The sequence below is a fragment of the Rhipicephalus microplus genome, chromosome 6 (assembly GCF_043290135.1).
Source record: "Rhipicephalus microplus isolate Deutch F79 chromosome 6, USDA_Rmic, whole genome shotgun sequence".
Taxonomy (NCBI): Eukaryota; Metazoa; Arthropoda; class Arachnida; order Ixodida; family Ixodidae; genus Rhipicephalus; species Rhipicephalus microplus.
The window spans coordinates 99,404,181-99,423,490 of NC_134705.1; the positions used below are offsets into that span (position 1 = coordinate 99,404,181).

Here is a 19,310-nt window from a genome sequence, read left to right on the forward strand (position 1 = left end):
CTGACGGGCTGTTGTCATTGGTAGCCATCGCCGGAGACTGAACGGTGCGGCCACTGCGAAGCTTCGGGGTGAGGACGGGAAACGTTCCACCTCCACCAAATATGTTACGAAAAAGAAGAGACGCCGTAACGACCTGGCTGGGGATTAGATATATTCAAAACCAGCGGTAAGTGAAGGGCGAGAAATGCAACGGAGTTGGCGCCATTGGTTTCCACATGCTTAGTCGGGAGATAAAGGTGAACGGGACAGGGCGTCTGCGTCAGAGTGCTTGCGTTCACTGTGATAAATGGCGTGAACGGCATGCACCTAGATTCGAATTGCCCAGTGGGTTGGGTGGCTAGAAGGGTCTTTCAATGTGGCGCCCTGCAGGGGCGTCCTCGAAAGCAGGTGTTTGGTGTGTATCGACTACACGGACCCCAGCTAATGGGGGGTTTCGACTCCCTCCCACGCTTAGCTATGCTTGGCATCGTTGTGTCCGGAGAAAAAGGGATCCTGGGGGTTAAGCTGACGCTGGTTTATTGGACATTTAGAGCCCCTCGGCATAGGCAACACACCCTTTTGGCACCGGCTTCACGTAGACAGCACCTCTGGGATGACCCACCCAGGGGTCATCCCAGAGGTCATCGGCAGTTGCCTTTTCCTATCTCTTTCCTCCTACACCTTCGTCTTTATTTTTCACTTTTCATCTGTCGTGTATACTTCTCTCATTTGTTTACTTGCGATTCCTCTTGGCGGCAAGGCGTTTGTTAACCCCACCTCGGAATGCGCCACATCAGGTTATAGTGGTGGTTTACAGCTGGCGTATGCCAGATGCTTTTTCGTGTCTTGCAGCGTCCCCTCGTTGGCCTTGGTGGTGGGCGGCTGCTACCACTACCACATACAATCCATATTTTATGGTAAAAAGCTTTCACCTCTTCATTGATCGCTTCCTGACGAGGGTGCGCGGCGAAGCAATCTTTCAACCTTTTCAGCTCAACAAAGACAACTTCCCACGCTACCCTGTTATTCTAATTGACACAACTACAAAGACAGTAAGAAAGCCCTCCCCATTCCTATAGTTTCAAGATGCCTGATAAACACACTTGGAAAAGGTTACGAAGCTACAAAAATGGCAAGTGGAGATCTCTTTATGAAATCCGGGCTAAAGAACAATATGAAAGACTATCCAACTTGAAGACTTTCGGTGATGTCCCCATCATTCTATCGGAACACCGTTCAATGAACACTGTCTGAGGAGTTGTATTAAAAAATGCTCTAGCTGACTTTGCAGATACAGAACTTCTTGACACCTGGAAAGATGAGAATGTAGTCAATGTCAAAAGAATCAATAAATGCGAAGCATTTCTTAGCGAAGTTCAGCGACTTTGAGCGTATCTATCTATCTATCTATCTATCTATCTATCTATCTATCTATCTATCTATCTATCTATCTATCTATCTATCTATCAATCAATCAATCTATCTATCTGTTTTTCTATCTATCTATCTATCTATCTATCTATCTATCTATCTATCTATCTATCTATCTATCTATCTATCTATCTATCTATCTATCTATCTATCTATCTATCTATCTATCTATCTATATATATATATACATATATCTACCTGTCTATGACTTTTAGCTCTCCTGGCCGTTTCGATATTGATATCAACACCAAACTTGGTATGGCATAACATGAATGTATGAAAAACGTACTTGACTGGTCATTACATAAAAATCATGATATATATGTCATGAATGTCATCATTTACATTTCATGATCCTGCAGCTCTAGCGGTGGTTTCGTCCCGGCTGCGGCGGCTGCATTTCCGATTTAGGCGGTAATATTGTAGGCCCGTGTGCTCAGATTTCAGTGCACGTTAAAGAACCCCAGGTGGTCGAAATTTCCGGAGCCCTCCACTACGGCGTCTCTCACAATCATATGGTGGTTTTGGGACGTAAAGCCCCACTTATCAATCAATCAATGGCGGTGGTTTCGTTCACATGGCATGTTGCAAAACTGGTATGGTATGACATGATTTCATGAAGAACACGAGTGACCAACCTTAACTTAAAAATCATAACATGCGGGTGATGCAACAACATGACTAAAAGCCACGCCAGGTGCCGGTCTTGCCATATACTCGCAGGCACGCGCCTCACTGCGTTGCTTTGACGCATGCACGTTTCGGCGCGTCCAGCATCCCTCCATCACGAAAAGAGGAAGATGAAGGGGGTAACGCATCGGCGCGAGCTTGTGGAATTTTGCGGCGGTGGCTGTCGGGCCGCGCCGATGGACGCTGGTCCCGCCGGTTGCACCTGGAGTCAAACTATAGAGTGCTCGCATTTTACTAACGTAGCGTCACTGTGCACAGCGTGCACGCTCGTCAGCGCTACATCGGAGTATATTGGGCCCTTCATCTTGCTTCTTCCGGCTGTCTTGCTCTTTCCATATATAGCAAATTTGGTGTTACGTGAATAAATGGATGATAAAAGTATATTATTGGTGCAATCATAATAAAGCTAACCAGCGTGTCATTTCAGAAAATGACAACATACCACGCATATTGCATGCTCGCGGCCGTTTCGCCAGCTCTACACATAGTAACTTTGGTATCATGTGTCGTGAATAGATGACGGATGTAAACAACACATCCAAGCATGGTAGTTCTAACACGTAAGTCATGTACGGCAGAATTTATTTACACCTAGTAACATTGTGCTGATTTTACAGTGATATATCAACCATCCTCATGCGTGTTTCGCATATCATCGATTCCCACTGTACGTGGGATCTGCCAATTTTTATGAAGCGAGATGGCAAAGATACCCTAACTAAACCTATCGTCATTACGTTTGGCTCCAGCGTTCTTCCAGAGACACTTGTAACTAGGTACCCAAAGCCTCGCGTTCGCCCATACATTCGTAACCCTCGTCATTTCTTCCAATGCCAGAAATATGACAACAGCTCGCAAAGCTGTCGCAGTCGGCAAACTTGTGCCCTATGTGGAGTTCCTTGCCACAAGTCCGAAACTTGTTAAACGGCGCATTGTGTGAACTGTGACGAAAATCATGTTGCCTACTTACGATCCTGCCCTAGAAGTGAGAAAAAGAGATTGCTACATTGAAAGTGTGGGAGAATACCTTGATAAAGAAGCAAGAAAAAGAGGATGGCAATTTACGGCTCAATTTACGCTGACGCGGCGCGTAAGGGAGCAAAGTCGCACCAGTCCTCGCCACACCTTTGGCCCGCGCATAGCGAGCCATCGGCTGTGGCACCTGCCACTGAGACGGCAGTAGTTCAGCCTACTCCGCCTACTTACGAACAGAGATCGGAGACTCCAGAGTTCGCAGGTCTCAAGGCCTCACCTCACCAGGCGAGGCCTAAAATTTGAACTACCAGCTCGCACATGTAGGCATTCAGTGCCTCCGAAGAGGCGATGGATATATCGGTACCCTTGGTGCCGAAAGAGCGGCGTGGCTCCTTAGAGCGCATCAAGAAAACAAAAAAGCAGATAACGAGGCCTGGTGATGGCCCTTCTACTTGAATTCAAACTTCCTGCCTAAGCAGCCACTCGCTCTTCGCACACACAGCACTACTTTACTTTCACCACGAACACTCAAACTGTACAATGCAACGTCAGGGGCCTTCTCAGGAACCTTGATGATGCCCAAGAACTTTTACGCGAACACTCATCAAAAGTGCTTTATGTACAAGAAACACACCTAAATTATAAACACACCTACTTTCTCCGTAAGTACGTTATTTTCCGAAAAGACCGTGATGATGCCTTGACATCCGCCGGAGGTGTTGCCAATATAATGAATCAAGGCATCGCATGCACCCACTTTCAATTTTGATCATCTCTTAAAGCAGTGGCTGTTCGAGCTGTGCTTTTCAACAAACTGATAACAATTTGTACTCTTTACGTACCTCCAAGCTATCACCTACAAAACATGACTTCCGGTTCTTAGTAGACGAACTTCCGGAGTCTTATGTTCTCATTGAAGACTTCATAGCGCATAGTAGACTGTGGAGTGACTCTCGTTGCGATGCACGAGGTTGACTGATTGAACAGTTCCTTCTCTCGTCGAACGCGTGTCTTCTGAATCAAAAAGAACCAACCTATTTTAATCTCAGTAATAATACTTACTTCTCCAAAGACCTCAGCATAGTATATACATTCCTTGTGCCTCTAATCTAGTGGAAAGTCGTCAGTAATCCCTATGGAAGTTACCACTTTCCTGCAGCTTTGAGCACAACTACAGCACCTGAGTGCCCACAGCGGATTCCCAAAATTGCTCATAAACAGAGCCGACTGGAAACAGTTTTATACCATCACTCGTTTACGTTCAAATGATATATGTACCTTGAGCATTGATGCTGCTGCCAGGTACTTCACAGCGTTTTTGATTCATGCTGCAACGAATGGGCACCCTAAAAAATGACATGTGCCGTGGTGGAACTCCAAATGCCGATACGCGCGCAGTCAAACAAAGCATGGAGGTTGCTTCGGAACTCACCGACCGCCGAAAATCTTGACAGATTAAGGAAAATAACGTCTCACGGCAGGACAACGCGTTGGTTGGCCAGGAGAGAAAGCTGGCAGAAGATTTTATCAGGAGCCAATTCATATACACAAGAGGCTAAAGTATGGAACATGGTGGGTAGGGTAGCAGGTAGACAAGTACGCTCACTCCCACTCGTAAACCTTGGAAGATCAAGCGAACTTCCTTGGTACACACTTCAAACGGGTGTCCAGCTCGTCACACTATACTGACGCTTTCCAAAAATACAGAACAAGAATAAAAAAGCAGAAACTGGAATACAAATGTACTAAATACGAGGATTATAACGATGCTTTCAGCTTAGCTGAGCTTTAAGCATTGCTAAACTCCAGCAGTAATTCCCCCCCCCCCCCGAGTTTTGACCGAGTGGTTCATGAAATCTTAGAAAACCTACCAATTGGAAAAAGCCAACTTTCCTTGTACAATGTTATCTGGTTCTCTTACGCTATTCCTACTTCCGGGAAATAGGCTATTGTTATTCCCATTTTGAAACACGGTAAGGATCCTTCTTCTGTTTCGAGCTAAGCCTATTGCACTGACAATCTGCCTGTGTTAAGTTTTTGAAAATGATGAACTGCCGACTTGTACAATTTCTTCAAAGAAACAATTTGCCCGACTAAATCCAGTTGAGAGTATCGAGAGGGTAGATCCACCGCTGACCACCTTGTTCGTATGGAGGCACTGATCAGAGCTGCTTTCGTCCACAAGGAATAATTTCTTTCTCTGTTCCTCGATATCGAAAAGGCATATGATACAACATGGTGCTTTGCAACATTGAGAGACTTGTCCTACTTTGACGTGTGTGGCAGAATGTTTACCATAATCGAAAGTTGCTTGTCAAACCAGACAATACATGTTCGAGTAAGCAGCGTTTTCTCCCAAACATTTGTACAAGAATAGGCATGCCACAAGTTGGTATACTTAGTTGCACGCTTTTTTATTATCAAAATGAAATCTTTGCGCTTCTCCATTCCTCGCATTATGTTTCATTGTACTTATGTCGACGACGTCCAGCTTAGTTTTAAGTCTTGTAATCTGGCCATGTGTGAATGGCAGGTCAAGCTTGGTTTGAACAAAGAATCGAATTGGGCAGAAGAAAATGGGTTCCGACTGAATGAAGAGAATAGCACGTGTGTCTTGTTCTCTAAGAAGAGGGGCATTGATTCCTAACATAATATTCAACTGCATGGGCAACGCATTTTCGTTAATACAGAACACATATTCTTAGGCCTAATCTTTGACAACAGGCCAACCTTCATACCACAAAATGAGTATTTTAAAAACAACTAGTGCATAAAAACCATGAAAGTTCTAAAAGTATTGTCACGTGCTCCGCGGGGACGTGACAAGAAGGGTCTAATGAATTAGTATAGAAGTCTCATACGTACCCGTATAGACAATGGGGCAATTGCATGTCAGCCTGCGACACCTACTGCCAAATGCTTGACCCTGTTCATCATCTAGGCATCTGCCTCTCTACAGGTGCTTTTCGCACTAGTCCCGTGAAAAGCATGTACGTGGAATCGAACAAATGGTTGCTCCACCTACAGAGATGTTACATGTCTTTTAAATATTATCTTAAAGTGAACGCAGACAAGAAACATCCTTCACATTCCACAGTTACTGACATCAAGCCTTGCTCTGTTTGAGGAACGGCCTTCTATGAGACAGCCCTGCTAACTCCGCATGAGGCGCCTGGCGAAGGGAACCGCTGTGCCACTTAAACAGCGTTTGATGGCTCCCGCAGTATTTCTGCCACCATGGCAGTGGCAGGCGATAGATTGCAACATGTCTTTCTTGGAGGTTGCGAAGCACGCATTCATTGCACGTATTTAGACATACTTTCTAGAGCTACAACAGAAATACACATGTCCTGAGTTTTTACGGATGCTTCGAAGTCCAACACTTCTGTCTTGTACGCAGCCATCGGCCCATCCTTTTCGGAAGCTGGCATCTTGCACTCTGATACAAGACTCCGGCGAAGCTTATGCGATACTTGCGGCCTCTAAACATATTAAACAAATACAACTACGGAAGGCAGTACTGTATACAGATTCCCCTAAGCGTAGTAAAAGCTCTGAAAACTCCTAAATAGCACAAAAACCTTCTCGTTGTCTCGCTTTATGTGCACTTATGCACAGTACGCTCATCCAAGCAGCATGTTGTAGTCTGCTGGGTGCCAAGACACCGCGAAATAAAAGGCAACGTTCTGGTGGACCAGCTAGCTGGATCTGCCAACAAAACCACTACCAATACATCGACACCAATTCCTCCATTCGACTTGAAACCTTTTCTAAAACGAAAACTCGGGAATTATTGGCAGAGCGCATGGGACACACGCACAAATAATAAATTGCATGTTATCAAGCCGTAACTTGGTAAATGGCTGCCAGTATGAAAATCACGCCACACAGAAATACTACTTACAAGGTTAAAAAAAGGACATATATACACTACACATCCATTTTTTTTGTCTGGTGGCAATCCACCGTTGTGTGATAGATGTGGAGAAGCAATCACCCTACTTCATATTTTAGCCCAGTGTAAACAATCATACATGCTGAGAAGACCACACTTTCTATTAGCCTACCGACAACAAATTCCACTTCATCCTGCGATGTTCGTCTGTAGGGAAACACTTTTCACAAATAAATTCTTGTCGGCTTTTTTTAGAGAGCTCCGTACCTTTCACGTGATATTCCCGGGCATTCCGTAGCATGACCTCTCGATATAGGTCTCCGCTTCGATGGCTGCACTGAACAAAGCACTTGCCTCATGACTCTTGTATTCAAGGGTGTGAATAATCGAGGCACTTGTGCTAATGCCATACATGTCCACCATGGTTTTTATACTCACAAAATTTCGTCATCCATTACCACCATCACTTTTCACGGCATGGTCATGATTTTATTACTTTTATGTTTTACCCGCCTTAGCGCGAGTACTTTTAAGGCCTTTATAAAGCCGCTAATCGCATTCATTCCAGGATCTCTTGTTCCATGAACTGGCGCTCGTTGACCATCAAATGTTCCTTGCGCCACAAAGTACCAAACATCATCATCATCGTCATCTTTCAATGTGGCGAGTCAACAGCGTTGAGGTGATCCTTTGCCAGGTCGAATGGGCCACCGTGCAAATAAGTGCAGAATTTGCAAAATGCCTATACTATATCTAAGCCCTCTTTCAACGCTGTAATTGGAATCAACTTTAGTGAGCGTGCGACTCACATGAGTGACAACGTATTCGGAGTGGCCCGGCTTACGTTCAGAAAGAACAGCGCCAAAAAGAACCCTTAACGGCTGGGTGAACTTTTTAGGCAGCTGTTGGATTGAAATGCCAAAGAATGGGATGAGAGGTAAGCAGACGACGGAGCGTGGCAAACGTTACGTCGACGTCATGAGACCAGGAGGAAAGGTGCGCGTCACCGCCTAGGTTGGTCAATGGTGACATGATCGACGCGAAATTTTGAATGAAGCGGGAAGTAACCGCATAATTCGACAAAACTGCGCAGTTCTTCGAGCGTCGCAGGGTTTGGGAACTCGGTGACTGCACGAAGTTTTGAAGGGTCGTGTAGAAACCCATGCTTTGAATTTTTGTGCCGTTAAGTGGACAGCTCTCACGAGGGGAGGCAGCGCTTTTTGAGTATCAGTTGGAGTCTCACGTGGGTTAAACACGTCAGAACCAGTCGGGGTCATGCGGATGGGCTTAAAAGTTTAAAGAAAAGAAGACAATGTTGTCGAGGTAGCATAAATACACAGGTCACTTTCGGCCACGCAGTGTGTTTTCCAAGAGTCCTTCAACCGTGGCAGGAGCAATACAAAGCCCAAAAGGCATTGCGTTAAATATGTACAGACCATCTGGTGTAATAAACGCAGTTTTCTGGCAATCACCTTCCGCCATGGTAACTTGCCAGTAGCCAGCACGTGAGTCTAAGGAGGAGAAATCGGCTCTCTGGAGGCTTTCAAGGGCGTTGTCGATGCGCGGTAATGAATAGACGTCTTTCCGCGTCATTCTAATAAATCCACGCTAGTCGACGCAAAAGTGATTGGATTACCCCTTCTTTCGAGATAAGACGACAGAAGATGCCTAAGGACTGTTTAATGATTCAATTACGCCACGGCGTAGCATCGCTTCAACCTGGTCGCTGATGACGTGGCGTTCTATAGCAGAGACGCGGTTTGCTCTTTGACGGAAAGGCTGGTGCAATCCGGGGTCACTATAGTGGCGCACTTCTGATGTGCGACCTAGATGCGGCTGTGAAACGTCGAATAAACTTGTGAAGTGCAGGAAGAAGGCTAAAAAGCTTGGCGCATTATCTAGCACTTACAGTATCGATGACGACACTCGAGAAGGTGTCACTCAACGAGCATTCCAGCGAGAAAAGGCCATGAAATTTGGTTGAGTCACTACGAATCGATTCGTCTAGCATGTCAAGGAAGAAAGAAAAGTCAAGGGGCTCAACACGACTGAGACGTTTGCCGACATGTAGCATAAGCAGGCGTGGAAAAGAGTTTGTGTGCAAAAATATTGCTTCAGCCAGCAGTGACGTCAAGTGTAGCGAAAGGCAGGGCAACGGATCTGCGACTCATGAGAATGCTGGAAGGTGTGAACAACACTGATGAATCTTTTTCTTCACACTATTTTTTTGCTTTTTGAGATACTTGAATTGTGTAGAGAAGCATGAAGACGTATAGCCAGCGTAAAAGTGCAAATTGTGAGTGAGCCGAGAAAGCATTCAATACTAGTGAACAGCATTCCCATTAACATGGCACACTCACATTTCTACAGCCAATTAGCAGTGATTTTTCTAAACTGGTAATGTAAAATTGAATATCAAGTATTCTGTTCAGTTTCTTGTTCTTAGTGAGTCAGTCTGGTTGTCTGTATGAAAAACAGCTGATGATCTTTGATCTTTCATTTCCACAGAATATCAAGACAGTGTGTATAAGGAATGTGTGTTCGCCTCCGTGAACTACACGTGCGCGGTTCTTCTGGTTGAAAGATTGTATCTTTGGCGTAAGTATGTTGTGTTATGTGTACAAACGTTGCGCGATTGATGGCATTTTAGGTTCACATTTCAGTTTTTTATATAGAATATTCGTCTTCACTAAAAACAGAACATTACACCCACCAATCTGTTAAAGCCTTGTCATAAATATTCATAAAACTAGCCTGCATAGATCAAAAAGCATTTATCCTGTTGTCGTCATTATATGCCATCAAGAAAAATTCATACGGCAATCTAAATATAAGCCTATAATGTACTAATTCATTGTGCTCAAATATTTGTGGCACTCGCTAAACGAGAATATATTGTATAGAACCGTGCAATTGATCCCAGTACTGTCAAATGCACCGCATGCAGTTGGTTTGTGATAATGCATCTCACGAACGTTCAGGCTCACTTCGAAGGCTTCAAATCAGTACGTTAACAGTGGTCACTGAGAATGCACAGCACATCTTCTTGAAATTCTGTCAAATTCGTCACCATCATCATCACCTTCATCAGCCTGAATAAGTTCACTGCAGGAAAAAGGCCTATCCTATGTTCCGCCAGTCAATTCGGTCCTGTGCTTGCTGCTGCCATTTTATACCAGCGAACTTCTTAATCTCATCTGCCCATCTAACTTTTGTTCTCCCCCGATCCCGCTTGCTTTCTCTGGGAATCCAGTTAGTTACCCTTGGTGACCAGCGGTTATCCTGTCTACGCGCTACATGCCCAGCACATGTCTATTTCCTCTTCTTGATTTCAAGAATGTTTCTTGATCCCTCTCCTTAAAATTCTGTCATATTAGAAAGGAATAAAATTCGGTAGATCCAACGTACCGTGGGAATCAATGATATGCGAAGCATGTGATTGGAAGGGGACTGTGTTGCAATTTTTATTGAGTGAAACGTTACGAAGTGGTGCTAGCGATATATAATAATACACACATAGACATACCCTAAGCAGCCGTATATTATTTATATGACCAGTTGTTTGCAGTTGCATAGTGATACTTCAGCGTCAAAGATATTAGCAACACCAGAAGCGGTAAGCTCATACGAAGCGCTGGTGCTCACAGGCAGGTAGCGCCGGACACTGCTACATATAAATCAGCTTCAGCAAATTGTGCTTCAATACAATTGGCGTCAACCCGATGTGATGGTTGTATCAAAGAAGTACATATGTATAGTTTATTAAATTAGATTTGCAGCACTGCAACCACACAAGATGTTTCACGAACATTAAGGTCTATTTGAAAAGTAGTCCCGATACCTAGTGTGGCTCTGTGGTGGAACACTTCATTTCATGCAGTTCTGTCGTTGGAGTCCTGCTCGGGCCCCGCAAATATTCTATGCTTTCGTAGGGACAACATAGGCGGTGACAACTTTTTCTTAATGCTAACGCGTTAAAATTACCCCTTCCTGTTCACCTGGGGCACATATTCGCCCGTGAGTATGTGCCACACTTCTGGTGCAGAGTTTGATAACGTACCGGACAGAATAGTCACATCATTCATGTCACCATCAGCGAGCAATTTTCATTTACCTAAGCTTAGGGGGGTGATTACGAGCAGCGTTACTGAAATAAACTCAGTTTGAAAGCTGCACGCGAAAGGTGGACCGCGTGGCGGTCACGAGAGCTAGTGGCGCTGCAGTACGATCTCGCTCCAGTGACGTGGGGCGTGCGCGTTGTGATCGGCGGTGTGACTCGCAACCGGCTACCGCGAATCGTGCTCTGTATTCCCACGACCCTGCTCCTACTGTTTTTTGACACCGTGTAGTTTCTTCTACGAATCAGTTGCGACCATTGGCGGGCCTCTTTGGTATAACACCCGATTGCCACGCACAGAGCCTGACATCGATTCTCACTCATACTAAAGTTGTTGTTTTTTATTGGCAAGTTTCTTGATGTTTTTCTTCGTCAAGTACAAGATAATGTCTTCTCACTCCCAACCGGAAACGATGACAGGGACGACAACACCGGAATTTGTGTGAAACGAGCTTGTAAAGCTATCACGTTCAAATATTATACAACGAATAAAAATAAAAATGTAAGTATAGGTGAAGAGACAGTCGTTCATCCCGCAACCTAATTTCATAGCATGATCAAAGAACACACTGAAACGTAGTTCTAACCTCCAACAAAAATAACCCGTGAGAGTGACCAGACGATTGAAACAACTTAAGACCACCTCACAGTAACTTTTAAATCGAGCGTTGTAAAGTTAATCAATTACGTGCCATCATTTAGTCTTGATTGGGGTATAAACTAAATATGTTGAGTGTGACAGATCTTGGAAAAAATGCGGCGCAATTCAGAAGGTGGTACGAAGCTTTGAGCGGCGAATATAGAAAGCTCACTGCCAAAGGCAAAGTCTATGACATTTGATGCGAAAATCACGACATCGTAACGTACTATCGTCATGTTTTGCTGGAGAAAAAGTCTTAATCACACGTAAAAAGTGGGAGCTCGCGCCCTCTACCCATTCGCTCTTTTTCCCAGCAATCCGACCGCATATGTTGAAACCAAATATTCCATAACCATGGCGCCAACAATCTCCCCCCCCCCCCCCTAAACGTATGGTGCCGTTCAAATGCTGAGTGCCAAGTTCAGAGGAGTGGTCAGAAATAGAACAGCAAGAGAAAAGGCAGCGAGGCACATACGTATGTGATGTGGTATTTTTCCAGTGACCAGGTTGATTGATTGATATGTGGGGTTTAACGTCCCAAAACCACCATATGATTATCAGAGACGCCGTAGTGGAGGGCTCCGGAAATTTTGACCACCTGGGGTTCTGTAACGTGCACCCAAATATGAGCACATGGGCCTACGACATTTCCGACTCCATCGGAAATGCAGCCGCCACAGCCGGGATTTGAACCCGCGACCTGCGGGTCAGCAGCCGAGTACCTTAGCTACTAGACCACCGCGGCGGGGCGCAGGTGACCAGGTTTTGTTAGATTTCTTTCATATTACAGCAATATATATCTTTCTCAATTGCAGTGTTCATTTCTGAACGTAGAGCAGGTAACGCTGGCACATGTTGGTGTTATTCTGGGTGCAGCAATGAGCACTAGGAAGTAGCCCACCATGAGTGTACTGCATCTGTGAATACGTTCATAAAAAAATGGACAGGCGCTACGTACAGTGTGAATCGATGATATGCGAAGCACGAATGAGAAATGAGGATATGTCAGTTTAAAATCAGCACAACGTTACGAGGTGGAGGTAAATGATACCGTACCGTGACTTCCGTGTCATGATTATCATGTTTTGATGTGTCATTCACCTTCGTCATCTATTCACATCACGTGATACAAAATTTAGTATATGTGGAATTAGCGAAGTGGCCACGAGCACGCTATGAGCGTGGAATGCTCTCAGCCTTACAAAACACGCGTGTCAGGATTATCACGTTTGCACCAGTCATATATTTCGTCATCCCAGTCAAATATTCCGTCAAGTAACACCAAATTTGGTATAAGTGGACCTAGCAAAATAGCCGTGAGCGCATCATGAAGGGCCCAATATATACTCCAGTGAAGTGTTGACGCGCACGCACGCTGGGCACAGAAACGCTGCGTTAGCAAAGCATGAGCACTCTATAGTCTGACGCCAGACGTGACCAGCGCCCGTCGGCGTGGCCCGACGGCCACCACGCGAAATGCGACATGCTGCAGTTCGCACCCAGACAACACTGCGTCTCCCTACTATCGTTATGGAGGGACGCCGGACGCACTAAAACGCACTTGCGTCAAAGCAACGCAGCGTGGCTTGCACCTGCGAGTATATGGCATGACCAGTGCCTGGCGTGGCAACGCCGGCTTGACGCGACGAAATGAACGCCGGCGAGCACGCGCACCGCGTCACGTCGAAATGTATTGAAGCCTTGACTGTGGCATGTAGTCATGTTCTCACACGACACGCATCTCGCGGTTATCATGTTTGCACCAGTCACATACTTTCGTCATCCATTGGCGTCACGTAATACCGAATTTCGCATATGTGAAGCTAGCGAAACGGCCGCGAGCACATCATCAGTGTGACATGTAGTCATATTGTTACATGACACGCATGTCGTGATTATCGTGTTTGGATGTGTCATTCACCTATGTCGTCCGTTCGCGTCACGTTATACCAAGTTTGGTACAAGTGAAGTTATCGAAACGGCGGCGAGCGTATTATGAGCGTAGCATGTAGTCATGTTGTTACATGCATCTCATGATTATCATGTTTGCACCAGTCAATTACCTTCGTCGTCCGTTCAGTACTGTAATACCAAATTTGGTATATGTGACGTTCGCGAAAGGGCTACTAGCGCATCAAGAGCGTGGCATGTCTTCATGTTGTTACATGACACGCTTATCATAATTTTCATGTCAGGGTCTCTCACTTGTGTTCTCCATGCAATCATGCCATACCATACCAATTTGCAACATGCCATGTGAACAAAACCACCGCAACAGTTGCAGGAACATAAAACATAATTCATGACATTCATGACATACATGTCATGATTTTCATGTTAGGACTTGTCGGATATGTTCTTCATACAGCTATGTTATCTCATACCAAGTTTAGTATCGATACCATTATCGAAACGGCCAGGAGAGCTGAAAGTCGAAGGTGGCTAGTTAGATAGATAGATAGATAGATAGATAGATAGATAGATAGATAGATAGATAGATAGATAGATACGCTCAATGTCGCCGAAGTTCGCTAAGAAAAGCTTCGAATTTAAAATTGAATAAGTTACAACGTGCAATAAGGGCATCTAGCATCTCGCACAAGTACCCGTGGAACAGGCACGCCCAAACCAAACAAATGTGTGCTCATTCAGGTCAGATGTTTTTAAGAAGACTGCTTAGATCATCCTTACACTGCATTCTTACTACATTAAAATCAATTGAAAAACTGTCGAGAGGCCTTTCAGGAGAACCCTCTGGTTGATGACCTCTTTTGGATTGTGCTTGAAAAGTTGGAGTGGCTTTCACTGCATCTTTTGAGTTATACCACTCATCACGAGAACGTAAGAGTAATGTTCGTGAATATTCGTCTTTTCTCTTTTTTTCTGTAAGAAAACAAATCAGAAGCTTTCTGAAAAGGTGGAAAATGCGAGAAAGGAGGTGAAGTGGCTGTAGCACTTTGCGCTTTGCTCTCGATTGATAGCCGTCGGGAAGCATTGTGTGATGAACAGTGTGGACCACGGGTACTGTTTCTTGAAGAAAGTGTTTTATTTTTTTGTAACATGAGCACTCTTCTTTAAAAAGTGTATTTTTTTATTTCAGTAAAACAACTTGTTTGAGGCTTTTACAGGAGTTTGGGCCATTTCTTGTCTAGGCCAGATGACAGTGGTTAAAATGCTAGAAGTCTTCGTAAATGTTTTACGCTGAAAATTCTAATTCATGCACAATTTCCCGTACTTGGAGGTTAAATCGAATGCAGACGGCGCAAATATAGGCAGGACATTGATTCTTGCAATGAGCAACACTTCCGGGCTAACCTATACAGGAGACATTGTCCACTCCACAAATGTAACGCGAGAATGTCGACTGAAAGCGCATGATGAATGGTCAAGTTCGATAACAGTACAACAGAAAACCTAGCGTGAAAAACAGCGCAGCGAGGCGTCGCGGTACGCCGTCGTAGCAGACAGTGCGCCGAGAGTAGCGCAAGATCATACTGCAGCGCCACTAGCTCTCGCGACGGCCGTTCGTTCTGTCCTCCTCCGCTGGCAGAGATACGGAGTATTGATTTATTATTTTCATTGCATATTGAACTGTAACTCCGGTACAGGCGCTGTATGGACATCCAGTAGAGGAAGATGACAGCGTTGTTGTAGTCAGTTGAACTCTCGAGCTGGCCTGTTGACCGACAAAACTGTGCACTCTGCATGGACTAGCTAGATCCGCTGTAATCTAGTAAACAACCCGGCTGCGCATGTTTGCAGCGGACGTCACTTTCATCCAGCGGTGATGCCTGAAAATGTTGCTCAGGCTACACAGTCCATACCAGCTCCATGATTTGTGAATCTTTCGTATCTATTCCTCCCTGGTACGTTTTGTGGCCTGGTCTGCACAGACGTCGAACAATGGCTTGTATTATTCGAGGGCGTCAGCAAACACACAGGCTGGTTAAAACACTTAAGCTGGTAAATAGTATTTTTTACCTCATGGTACAGTATGCGCCTGTTATAGGACGCACGAGGAAGAGCTAACCAGCTGGGACATGTGCAAGAAGAAGCTTTGTGAGTTGCTCGGTTGGCCAGTTGTGCATCAGAAGCGAGGCATGAACTCCCTTCACGAATTCAATCATCGACGCAGTTGTTGCTCGCATACATTGAAGATGCACTGGCACTGAGCTGCAAGACTGAGAAAGACATGACGGAGGCGGACAAAGTCAGAAAGTTCTAACAGCTGTAAAAATATGAAGCCGAAAAGCCCCCCAATATGCCTTGCTTTGTATCTTCTAAATTATTGCGTGTAAACGCAATAAATGGCTTAACACAAGGAAGAAATTATCACACAAGGCATTCGCTAAGACGTGAGCTTGACATTAGGAAAAAAACAAGTAATCTGCAAAGCTGAAGAAAAGTGACCCCAGGAAAAAGTTAGTTCATGCGAAAAGTCATTGAACTGAAACCACTGAGACAAAAGCTAACAGAAACATCATTTGTCAAAAAGAAATTAAAATTACCCCACAAGGTACGTCGGATATGCCGAAATTTTCTTTTGCTGCACTTGTGAACATCTAGCCGCACAGATAGATAGAGAGATAGATAGATAGATAGATAGATAGATAGATAGATAGATAGATAGATAGATAGATAGATATGGGGTAAGGAGCTGAGGCATTTCTCCCAAGCACTAACAAATTTTCACCGGCAGAACACTGCTGACGGTGAGGAACTGCGCTTTTTCAAAGTGCATCGATGCTTTCTTGCTTGCTTGGCTCTCCTATTATGGCTCTTACCAACTTCAAAAAATTTGCATGAAACTGGTGGAAATTTAAGGAGAAAAATTTGACTTCATACTAAAGATAGAAAATATTTATTTTGTAAAGCTTGTGACTGAAGGTGAGCGGGTTCCTTAATCCAAGAGCCCTTTGACCTGGATTACCCGCAGAGATCGGGTGACGAGTTAACGCTGGTCGACTAGGTCCGGTTGAGAGATCACTACTTCCCAAGCTTCACTGAGGTGGTTTGGGTCCGTATCTGTTGCTGCTGCTTGTAGCCTTTGTGTGCTAAGAGAAAAAAAAGAAAACAAACACTGCACGACTGACTGGGTATATAGAAAAAACATTTCAGATGAATATTTTATAAACCATGATAAAATATACAGAAATTACAGTAGTATGCAATTGGCAGATCAGAAAAAAAACATCAAATGCAAAATTTATATGGACAAATAATTAGCATTGAAATATTTTTTGTGTCACCAAGCACATGCGGCAAGATGTTCATGTTGCTGTAACCGAGAGAAGCCCGGAAAGGAAGAGTATTATAGCTCCTCAATTATTTTCCAAATATTTTTTGGCTAATCAAGTGATAGCAAGTAAGTAAAAAAGTGATCATGTTTTCGATGTTTTTTACATCTTCACAGTAAAAGTATAGCTGAGAAGCCATTAAACCAGACTTTTATACAAACTTTGAGGTCATCTACGGCATCAAAATTATGTGAAAGTAACTTCCAATTTACGAGATTATACCATTTATATTCCAAGCAACAAAAAATATGACTTGAATAATGAACTTCAAAATCGATTTACTTGTAATCTTTAAGTAAGGAATAGTTGTGGAATCTGGAATCCATAATCAGAAGCGTTTCAAGCATAATGAAAATTACAGAAGCATCGAGGAATCACTGGGATAGAATGCCAGTAATTTCGTCTGAAAAGTCTAGAATGACAAGTTCACCATAACGTTCGCACTCTAAAAAACTTTTAAGAAATAAAGTTGTGAGTGCAATAAAAATTGAAGTCGCAGAAGGAAAAGCTGAAGTTAGACCGCGACACACAGATAATGAATCGGTAACTGCAGCACCTGCCGAATCAATCAGTGAAACATTTTAATAAATGATTGCCAAGGCATTTGTCCTGAATACACGAGCTTATTCCGGGAGACGCAACAAGAACGACCATGGTAAAGCTTCTCAGAAAACTCCTACTGCTGTTTTCCTTCCACATAGATGCATCAGTAGCAATCAGAAAAGTACCAGTAGATGTCAATGATAATCTAGACCACCGATTAGGTATCTAGAAATAAGCAGTTTGAAATTAGATTGAAATTTACCTTCAGGATTGATTTTTAAATTGGCCATTGAGTGGTCATTTGAAAAATGCCACTAATACCTTACTCAGAGTTTTCAGTATATTTAGCACAAACGAAAACTGAGGCTTATGTACCCTAAACCAAAGCTTATTGAAAATGCTCACGATTCATACATCAATAGAAACTGACACTGTCTTATTGAAGATGCGTTATTTTTAGGTATGTTTTGACGGTAAGACTGGAATCTGCACGCTAGAGAGATAACTTGGGCTTCTTGATATAAAACACTGCCGTAAACTTTAGTATCCCCGGGGAACTTTGAAAAGCCTCTCGCTCTCACAGAAGCAAGAGATGAGTTTTTTATGCTGCCCTCTCTCATACAAAGAGCAAAATCACAGTTTCGGCACACGGCAGAAGCAATGGATGCGACAGTCACACACCGGGCTGTTATACGAAGGAAAGCTAGGAGATTTAGCAATCGCATGAATAATGGTCAAAATAATCAATTTCCTTGAATTGGCAGTAATGTCACAGTCTCAAAATAGGTGTGGTGAACAGTTAACTACGTGAGGCCTGGTAGGAGGCCAAGTCCAACTTCATCATCGAGAAACCTGACATCAAGAATAGTTGTCTGTTCCACTGGTACCCAGACGCTACACCTGCACCTGTGCAAAATACTCAAGATTTGCGCCGGGCTTATCTGACGTCTACACCATAGACTAGACTTTCAGAATACGCCAGGTGAGAGGGAATCAAACTCACTGGATGTGTAGCAAAGGTGTTACACTTTAGATGGTCACGTAAAGAGCCCTGTCTAGAGAACGGCTGAGACTGCAGCCACGTGCAAACTGTTGGACCTCGGTTATTTTTTTAATAAGAGGTCACCACGAAAAGCTCAGTCCGGATGTTCTTAGGTTCTTCATAGAAATGACTCCATTCCAATATGCCACAGCTACATGAACGCTGCTGATGCCACTGCATAGAAAAAGCCCCAGAGGTACACCCTGAGGGGAAATAGAAGTGCACTAAAGGAAAGCCCTTTGGCCCAGCGGTGAGACAGACATCAAAAAACGGAAAAACTATACTTACGAGTCTAATAAGCATAAACCAGGAATATACCAGATGGCCTTAGGTGTAACCACCGGTTACAAAATCAATGAAAACCCTCAGAAGCGGCGTTACTAAAGCAAGCAGACATGATAGCAGACGATAGGTTTCAACTTCGTTTACGAGGCCGCCTTCTCGTTCTCCTGAGGTTTCACGCTCTCTGTGATCTATCCTGCAGACTGAGTGGCACGTGTTTATATACGAGAATCCCAGGCAACATGACCCTCAAAACGTCAATGGCTGTCTGTACGGTCGTATTTAACGCTATTTGTTAACAATATAGCGTCAGAGGTATAATAGTGTCTCAACGAACTTGAACTCGCTCTTCAATATTAGGTGGAACGTAAGTACGTTAGCATTGGTTTGTTTGGAAGTTCGGCAGAAAGGAAGCTTGC

At 44.1% G+C, this 19,310-nt stretch overlaps 1 protein-coding gene across 1 annotated transcript in view; it reads left to right on the forward strand.

Annotated features, from left to right (window-relative positions):
- The window catches only part of LOC142764836 (uncharacterized), an 82,787-nt gene that overhangs the window by 62,940 nt on the left and 537 nt on the right, over positions 1-19,310 (forward strand). Inside the window, exon 4 of the mRNA XM_075865370.1 lies at positions 9,479-9,568. Coding sequence (XP_075721485.1) covers positions 9,479-9,568 — 90 coding nt within the window. The remainder of the gene's footprint in view (positions 1-9,478; positions 9,569-19,310) is intronic.